Raw genomic sequence first — 10,038 nt, forward strand, 5'->3', positions numbered from 1 at the left:
GAGGTCGAGGCCGAGGTCATGCCATAGGCCGAGGCAGAGGCAGAGCTCAGCCTAGAGCTTGGGAACCAGCACCAGTAGTGGAGCCTTAGGTAGATTTTGATGAGGAGGTCCCAGCTCAGACTGTACCTATTGGACCAGCTCAGGTCCCGGAGGGGTTCATAGCCACTTTAGTGCTTCAGGATGCTCTAGTCCGTTTGGTGGGCCTTATGGAGAGTGTGGCCCAGACCGTTACCTTTCCAGTGTCACCAACCGTCTCTCAGGATGGGGTGGAGCACAGACTCCCGCTACTCACACTCTGGAGCAGGTGGCTCCCTAGTTTCAGACTCCAACAGCCCCGCCAGTTGGGGTATGTCAGCCGATTGTTGTTGCACAGGCCGGTGATAAGCCTGCTTTGTCTTCTAAGGCTATGTTGAGGTTGGATAAGTTCACCAAGCTCTTTCATGTTCATTTCAGTATTGCATCTTCTGAGGACCCACATGACTTTCTGGACTGTTGCCATAAGGTGTTGCGCAACATGGTATAGTTGAGACCAATGGGGTCAATTTTGCAGCATTTCAGATGACTGGTGCCGCCTGGAGATAGTGGAGAGATTATATGTTGGCTAGACCAGCTGGGTCGGCTGTACTTACCTGGGAGCAGTTCTCAAAGATATTTCTAGAGAAGTTCATCCCTGTCACCCTAAGAGAAGAGTACCGCAGGCAGTTTGAGTGACTTCAGCAGGGTGGTATGACTGTCACCCAGTACGAGACTCGATTTGTGGACTTAGCTCGCCATGCAACTATCTTGCTTCATACTGAGAAGGAGCGAGTGAGGAGATTTATCGATGGTCTCACTTACACTATCAGACTTCAAATAGCCAAGGAGACAAGGAGTGATATTTCCTTCCAGATGACCATTGATATTGCCAGACGTATCGAGTTGGTTCGTGCTCAGGAGAGGGGGCCAGTGTCAGATAAGATCCCCTGTCATACCGGTGGTTTCAGCAATGCATCATCTGGAGGCAGGGGTACTTTTGGTAGAGTCCATACTCCCAGGCCATTTCATTCAGCACTTCAAGCATCTCATAGTGCTTCTGGGGGTCGTGGTCCTTATGTGCCTTAGTTTGGGCAGTCAGCCTATAGTGCACCATTAGCTCCTATCAGTGCGCCTCCGATTCAGAGCTATCACCATGGTTATCCGTCCCGTTTGGGTCAGCTTCAGTTTCAACAGCCACAGCAGCAGGATGGGCATTTTGAGTGTGGTGGTATTGGGCACATCAGGAGGTCCTGTCCGAGATTATTGGGCGGCATGCCACAGTAGATTTTCGTGCCATAGTTCTGGCACCAGTTGCTCCACCACCCTCTTGGCTAGCCAGGGGCAGGGGTCAGGCAGTCAGAGGTGGGGGTTAGGCTGTTAGAGGTAGAGGTCAGGCCATTAGAGGTGGAGGCCAGCCAGCTAGAGGTTGTCCTAGAGATATAGTTCAGAGTGGTGGGGCCCAGTCCCGATGTTATACTTTCCCAGCTAGGCCTGAGGCTGAGTTATCTGACGCCGTTTCACAGGTATTGTTCCAATTTTCCATAGAGATGCTTCAGTTCTATTTGATCCGGGATCTACTTATTCCTACATGTCATCCTATTTTGCTTCATATCTTGTTATGCCTCGTGATTCTTTGAGTGCTCCTATGTATGTGTCCACGCATGTGGGAGATTGTATTGTTGTAGATCGTGTCTATCGCTCGTGTGTGATTACTATTGGGAGTCTTGAGACTACTGTGGATCTCCTACTTCTTGATATGGTAGATTTTGATGTTATCTTGGGTATAGATTGGTTGTCACCTTATCATGCTATATTGGACTATCACGCCAAGATGGTGACCTTAGCCATGCCCGAGTTGCCTCGATTAAAGTGGAGAGGGACTCCTGGCCACTCTACCAGCAGAGTTATTTCTTATGTGAAGGCTCAACGTATAGTCGAGAAGGGGTGTCTAGCTAATTTTGCCTATGTCCGTGATTCTAGTGCGGAGGTTCCTTCTATGGATTCAGTACCAATTATTCGTGAGTTTCTGGAGGTGTTTCCTGCAGATCTGTCGGGGATGCCACCTGATAGGGATATTGACTTCTCTATCGATTTGGCTCTAGGCACTCAGTCTATTTCTATTTCGTCATACCGTATGGCCCCATCGGAGTTGAAGGAGCAGTTGCAAGATTTGCTTGATAAGAGCTTCATTAGACCTAGTGTCTCGCCCTGGGGTGCGCCCGTGTTGTTCATGAAGAATAAGGATGGATCAATGAGGATGTGTATAGACGATCGGTAGTTGAACAAAGTCACTATCAAGAACAAGTATCTATTGCCGAGGATTGATAACTTATTTGATCATCTTCGGGGTTCCAAAGTGTTTTCAAAGATTGATTTTAGGTCTGGCTACCATCAATTGAGGATTAGGGCATATGATATCCTTAAGACAGCTTTTCGGACTCGGTATGGGCATTATGAGTTCATAGTAATGTCATTTGGGTTGACAAATTGCCCAGCAGCATTTATGGATTTGATGAACTGGGTGTTCAAGCCCTGCTTGGATTATTTTGTGATTGTATTCATTGATGATATCTTGATCTACTCCCCTAGTCAAGAGGAGCATGAGCAGCATTTTCGGATTGTAATTCAGATTTTAAGAGATAGCTAGTTATATGCCAAGTTTTCAAGTGTGCATTTTGATTAGACTTAGTCGCCTTTTTGGGACATGTTGTATAGGCAGAGGGAATAAAGGTGGATCCTAAGAAGATTTAGGCAATTCAGAACTGGCCTAGACCTACTTCAGCTATAGAGATCCCTAGTTTCCTAGGTTTGGCGGGTTATTATCGCCAGTTCGTGGAGGGGTTTTCATCCATAGCAGCCCCAATGACTAGATTGACCTAGAAGGGTGCCCCATTCAGATGGTCGGATGAGTGTGAGTTGAGCTTTCAGAAGCTCAAGACTGCTTTGACTATGGCGCAGTGTTGGTGTTGCCCATAGGTTCAGGATCCTACACGGTGTATTGTGATGCATCTCATATTAGGCTCAGTACGGTATTGATGCAGGATGGTAGGGTGATTGCATACGTGTCGCGACAGTTAAAGGTTCATGAAAAGAATTACCTTGTTCATGACTTGGAGTTGGCAGCCATTGTTCACGCGCTGAAGATTTGGACGCACTATCTTTACGACGTGTCGTGTCAGGTATTCACGGACCATCGGAGTTTTCATTATTTTTTTAAATAGAAGGATCTCAATTTGAGACAGAGGAGGTGGTTGGAGCTATTGAAAGACTATGATATCACCATTTTGTATCATCCCGGAAAGGCCAATATGGTAGTCGATGCATTGAGTAAAAATGTTGTGAGCATGGGTAGGCTTGTGTATATTCCAGTTGGTGAGAGGCCTCTTGCAGCAGATGTTCAGGCTTTGGCCAATCAGTTCGTGAGGTTAGATGTTTCGGAGCCTAGTCATGTCTTAGCTTGCACAGTCTCTCGTACTTCCTTATATGAGCGCATCAAAGAGCGACAGTATGATGACCCCCATTTTCTTGTCCTTAAGGACATGGTGCGGCATGGTGGTGCCAAGCAGGTTAATGTTGGATATGATGGGGTTTTACGGATGCAGGGTCATATTTGTGTACCCAATATGGATGGGCTTCGTGAGTTGATTCTTGAGGAGGCCCACAGTTCCTGGTATTCTATTCATTCGGGCATCGCCAAGATGTATCAGGACTTGTAGAAGCACTATTGGTGGAGCAGAATAAAGAAGGATATAGTTGCACATGTATCTCGGTGTCAAAATTGTCAGCAAGTAAAGTACAAGCATCAGAGACCTGGTGGTTTGCTTCAGAAGTTAGAGATTCCTGAGTGGAAGTGGTAGTGTATCACTATGGATTTTATTGTTGGACTCCCACGGACTCAGAAGAAGTTCGATGCGGTATGGGTCATTGTGGACCAGTTGACCAAGTCAGCACATTTCATTCCAGCGGAATTTACATATTCTTCAGAGCGGTTAGCTAAGATCCACATCTACAAGATTGTCCGTCTTCATGGTGTGCCCGTGTCTATCATTTCTGACTGAGGTACGCAGTTCACCTCACACTTCTAGGGTCAATACAGCGTGAGTTAGGCACGCAGGTTGAGTTGAGCACAACATTTCATCCCCAGATGAACGGACAGTTCGAGCGCTCTATTCAGATATTGGAGCATATGCTTCGCGCTTGTGTTATGGATTTTGGGGGTTCTTGGGATCAGTTCTTGCCACTTGCAGAGTTTGCCAACAACAATATCTACCAGTCTAGCATTCAAATGGCTCCCTATGAGGCATTATACTGTAGGTGGTGTCATTTGCCAATTGGATAGTTCGAGCCGGGGGAGGCTCGGTTATTGGGTACAGATTTGGTACAGGATGCCTTGGATAAGGTCAAGATTATTCAGGATCGACTTCGCACCGCTCAGTCTAGGCAGAAAAGTTATGCTAACCATAGAGTTCGTGATGTTGCATTCATGGTCGGAGAGAGGGTATTGCTTCGGGTTTCACCCATGAAAGGTATGATGAGGTTCAAAAAGAAGGGCAAGTTAAGCCCTAGATATATCGGACCCTTTGAAATTCTTGAGAAAGTGGGTGAGGTGGCCTACAAGCTCGCATTGCCACCCAATTTATCAACACTCCATCTGGTATTCCATGTGTCCGTACTCCAGAAGTATCACGATGATCCGTCTCATGTGTTAGATTTTAGCTCAGTCCAATTGGACAAGGATTTGGCTTATGAGGAGGAGCTAGTGGCTATTCTTGCCCGACAGGTCCGACAGTTGAGGTCTAAGAGTTAACCTTCAGTTCGAGTGCAATAGAGGGGTCAGCCGATCGAGGCAGCCACTTGGGAGTCCGAGTCGGACATGCGAAGTAGATATCCACACCTTTTTACCAATCCAGGTACTTTTCTATGTCCGTTCGAGGATGAACGTTTGTTTTAGAGGTGGAGAATGTGATGACCCGATAGGTCATTTATAGTTTTCACCCTAAATTATGTGTTTCAAAATCCCGAATAGCTTCGTTTCACCTTCCTCGATTAGCGTGCACATTCCATTCCTTTTTTGGAAGGTTTGTATGTGAAAAATTGACAAAAATGTGAACTCATGCCTTAAAACTCATTTGAGTTGACTTCGGTCAATATTTTGAGAAAACAAAGTCGGATCAGTATTTTGACGGTCCCGGTGGGTCCGTATCGTGATTTGGGACTTGGGCATATTCCCGGAATCGAATTCAGAAGTATCTAGCTCAAATTATCGCCATTTGTTAAAAATAATAAGTTTAAAGGTTTAAAGAAATCCTAAGTTTGACCTTAGTTTGACTTTGTTGCGAGCGGGTCCGTATTCTGCTTCTCGAACTTGGTATAAGTTCATTACAGTATTTATGACTTATCTGCAAAATTTGGTGCAAAACGGAGTTATTTTGGCGTGATTCGGACGTCCAGTTGAAAAGTTGCATATTCTTAAGTTTAATTCGTTTTGGTGTCTGATTCGTAGTTATAGGTGTTATTTTGGTATTTTGATCATGCGAGTGAGTTCGTATGATATTTTTGGACTTGTGTTCATGTTTGGTTTGGAGCCCCGAGGGCTCAGGTAAGTTTCGGATAGGCTACGGAGTGATTTCGGACTTAGTAGAATATCTGATGTCTCTTCTGTTACTGGTGCTCTACTGCATGTCTCACATTTGCGAGATCTGGCTCACATTTGCGAAGGCAGGGTTGCATTTGCGACTCAGCGTGTTTCTAGGGAATCTTCGCATATGTGAAGGGTGGTCTGCACTTGCGAGGGCATGGGTTCGCATTTGCGACCAAAACATCGCATTTGCGATGATTAACTTTTCTAAGAAGGGTTTGCATTTGCGATCTCTTTCTCGCATTTGCGATGTTCGCAATTGCAAACAAAATATCGCAATTGCGACATTTGCAGCTGGTAAAAAAGGGGGGAAACAGGATTTTAGCTCATTCTTTCAAATTCTCAACCGTAAAAACCTTAGAGGCAATTTTCCCAAGAGCTTTTGTTCCTAAATTCATTGGTAAGTGACTCTAATCTACTTTTTTTAATTACTCATAATATTTCATAAGATTTCAACATCAAATCTAGGATTTCCATGGTAGAAATTAGGGATTTTTGTAAAATTGGGATTTAGACCTCAAATTGAGGTCGGATTTCGAATTTAATTGCATAACCGGGCTCGGGGGTGAATGGGTGATCGGGTTTTGGTTCGAACCTCGGGTTTTGACAAAGTGAGCCTGAGGTTGAATTTTGTTGACTTTTTCAATAATGATCTAAATTGAATCTCTTTCATTCGTGGTAGTTATAACAACAACAACAACCCCCCAGTGAAATCCCACTAGTGGGGTCTGGGGAGGGTAGTATGTACGCAGACCTTACCCCTACCCCGAAGAGGTAGAGAGGCTATTTCCGAAAGACCCTCGGCTCAAGAGGACAAGAAGACAAAATAAGACAATATCAGTATCACCATAGAAATCATAGGAAAAATAGGAACAACATGAAATCCAGAAAAAAGATGCAAAACAAAAACGAAAAAAAGCAAAAGCAAAAACGATAGCTAGTAAATAGGTCCGACACAGAAACGCAAAATAGTAAGACACAACATTTCCACTAGCTAGCTTAGACAAAAACCCTACCAGACTAATCTCACAATGGTACGAAATAAGACAAGACGCAACTACCTCTTAACCTACAACCCTAATACTCAACCTCCACATCTTCCTATCAAGTGCCATGTCCTCGAAAATCTGAAGCCTCGCCATGTCCTGTCTGATCACCTCTCCCCAATACTTCTTTGGCCGCCCTCTACCTCTTTTCGTGCCCTCCACAACCAGCCGCTCACACCTCCTTACCGGGGCATCTGGTCTCCTTCTCTGTACATGCCCGAACCATCTTAGCCTCGCTTTCCACATCTTGTCATCAATGGGAGCCATGCGCACCTTCTCCCAAATATCAACATTCCTGATCATATCCATCCTAGTGTGCCCGCACATCAACCTCAACATCCTCATATCTGCTACTCTCATCTTCTATATATGTGAGTTCTTAACTGCCCAACACTCAGCCTCGTACATCATGGCCGGTCTAACCACCGCTTTATAGAACTTACCTTTGAGTATCGGTGGCACTTTCTTGTCACACAGGACTCCAGATGCTAACCTCCACTTCATCCATCCTACCCCCATACGGTGTGTGACATCCTCATCGATCTCCCCTCCTCCCTGGATAACCGACCCAAGGTACTTGAAGCTGCCTCTACTTGGGATGACTTGTGAGTCAAGCCTCACATCCACGCCTACTTCCCCCGGCTCAGCATTGAACTTACACTCCAGGTATTCCGTCTTCATCCTACTCAGCTTGAAACCCTTATACTCAAGAGCCTGTCTCCAAACCTCCATCCTCTCGTTAACAACGGATCGCGTTTCATCAATCAAAACTATGTCATCGGCGAATAGCATACACTATGGCACCTCCCCTTGAATATGGTGTGTTAACGCGTCCAACACAAGGGCGAATAGGAACGGGCTGAGCACAGAGCCTTGATGTAGCCCCATAACAACCGAAAAATGCTCAGAGTCACCTCCCACTGTCCTTATCCATGTCTTAGACCCATCATACATGTCCTAAATCGCCATAATGTAAGGAACCAATACACCTTTTGCCTCCAAGCATCTCCAGAGAACTTCTCTAGGAACCTTGTCATATGCTTTCTCTAGGTCAATAAAAACCATGTGCAGGTCCTTTTTCCTATCTCTGTACTGTTCCACCAACCACCTAACAAGGTGTATAGCTTCTATAGTAGAACGACCCGGCATTAACCTGAACTGGTTGTCGAAAACAGACACCGACATCCTCACCCTCGCTTCAACCACCCTCTCCCACACTTTCATGGTATGACTCAGTAATTTGATACCCTTATAATTGTTACAACTCTGGATATCACCTTTGTTATTATACAATGGAACCACCGTACTCCACCTCCACTCATCTGGCATCCTCTTCGCCTTAAATATAACATTGAACAACCCAGTCGATCACTCCAAACCTGCTCTCCCCCACACACTTCCACAATTCCACTGGAATCTTGTCAGGCCCTGTCGCTCTGCCCCTACTCATCTTACTCATAGCTCCCACGACCTCCTCCGCCTTGATGCGCCTGCAGTACCCAAAGTCATGGCGACTCTCAGAATGCTTCAATTCACCTAGCACGATATCCCGATCCCCTTCTTCATTCAGATATTTATAAAAGTAAATCTGCCATCTCTTCTTAATCTGGGAATCTTCCATCAATACTCTACCATCATCGTCCTTGATGCATCTCACTTGGTCCAAATCATGAGCCTTCCTCTCTCTCAACTTGACCAGCCGGAATAGCTTCTTCTCCCCGCCTTTTTCCCCCAGTTCCTCGTACATACGACCATAAGCTGCAGTCTTAGCCTCTGTGACCACCAGCTTAGCTTCCTTCCTAGCTACCTTATACCTCTCCATGCACGCACGCCTCCTCTTATCCTCACCTACGCTCCCCACTAACTTCAGGTACACCGCTTTCTTCGCTTTCACTTTACCCTGGACCACTTCATTCCACCACCAATATCCTTTGTGCCCGCCAGCGACGCCCGTCGAGACCCCTAACACCTCTCTCGCAGCCTCCCTTATACCGTCTGTTGCCGTTGACCACATAGTGCTCGCGTCACCACTGCTCCTCCAAGCTCCCATAGCCTACAACTGCCCCTCCAACTCTTGGGCTTTATCCTTAGTTAAGGCTACCCACCTGATTCTCGGTCTTCCTCGAGCAGACCTTTTCCTGCTCTTTAACATAATACCAACATCCATTACCAAGAGCACATGTTGCGTCGCGAGTATCTCACCTGGAATCACCTTGCAATCCTTGCACAACCCTCTGTCACACCTTCTGAGGAGGAGATAGTCAATCTGAGTCTTCGCCACAGCATTTTGAAAAGTAACCAAATGCTCCTCCCTCTTCGGAAAGGTAGAGTTCACAATCACCAACCCAAAAGCCTTAGCGAAGTTCAACAACGAGGTACCTCCTCCGTTCCTCTCCCCAAAACTGAATCCTCCATGCACCTCGCCATGACCACCTGCGGTCGACCCAATATGACCATTGAAATCCCCTCCTATGAATAGCTTCTCAATAGGCGAAACCTGGCGCACAATCTCATCCAACCCCTCCTAGAAACATCGTTTAACCTCCTCATCTAGGCCCTCATGCGGCGCATAGGCGCTAACGATGTTTAGGGTGCACTCTCCAGCCACCAACTTAATAATCATCAATCTATCATTCACTCATCTAACCTCAACCACAGACTCTCTAAGTTCCCTATCCACCAAGATACCCACTCAATTCTTACCCTTCTGGACTCCTGAGTACCAAAGTTTATACCCGTCCGCATCCCTCGCCCTCGACCCTACCCACCTTGTCTCTTGGACGCACACTATATTGACCCTCCTCTTCTAGAAGATCTTTTCCAACTCTATAGACTTACCCGTCAATGTACCTACATTCCATGACCAAATTCTCAACCAGTGGACACCCTTGTTCCCTTTACCTCCCTTGCCTCCTAACCAGCCCCCCCAACCCCCGCCCTACCTCCCACTCCCCCCGAGGACATGACCTCACTCGACCATCCCAAACCACAGCCATTATACATAGGTAGACTAAGGGGAATCACTAACACACACAAGGCAACAACCCAAACTAGAAGAAGACAAGGTACAACTACAGGCGCACTAATACGGTGAATAAACAAATATGGACTAAAACGATAACAATTTAACTAATTATAAATTAGAGACACAGGATCAGCAAGATATGTGCAACTAAATACCCTAGACAATGCTAATAGGGTCGAGAGCAAATACAAAGGATCTAAACATTACAGGTGAGTCAAACAATTAAATGATCTAAGCAAATAAACAACGGCTATAGCACAATACTAGTATAGAACACACTACGAACAATGAAACAAATTTAAACAAAGTGTATC

The 10,038-nt window shown here is 45.8% G+C and overlaps 2 protein-coding genes across 2 annotated transcripts; one reads left to right on the forward strand and one right to left on the reverse strand.

Annotated features, from left to right (window-relative positions):
- Positions 1–726: 726 nt before the first annotated feature.
- On the forward strand, positions 727–3,859 carry LOC138893985 (uncharacterized). Its single transcript, XM_070178657.1, has 5 exons — positions 727–1,006; positions 1,803–2,147; positions 2,974–3,194; positions 3,258–3,651; positions 3,801–3,859. Exons 1-5 carry the CDS (start codon positions 727–729, stop codon positions 3,857–3,859), a joined length of 1,299 nt encoding a protein of 432 aa, XP_070034758.1.
- Positions 3,860–8,038: 4,179 nt separating this feature from the next.
- On the reverse strand, positions 8,039–8,749 carry LOC138893986 (uncharacterized). Its single transcript, XM_070178658.1, has one exon. The coding sequence runs from the start codon at positions 8,747–8,749 to the stop codon at positions 8,039–8,041; it is 711 nt and encodes a 236-aa protein (XP_070034759.1).
- Between the last annotated feature and the right edge of the window lie 1,289 nt (positions 8,750–10,038).

The sequence above is a fragment of the Nicotiana tomentosiformis genome, chromosome 6 (genome assembly GCF_000390325.3).
Source record: "Nicotiana tomentosiformis chromosome 6, ASM39032v3, whole genome shotgun sequence".
Lineage (NCBI taxonomy): Eukaryota > Viridiplantae > Streptophyta > Magnoliopsida > Solanales > Solanaceae > Nicotiana > Nicotiana tomentosiformis.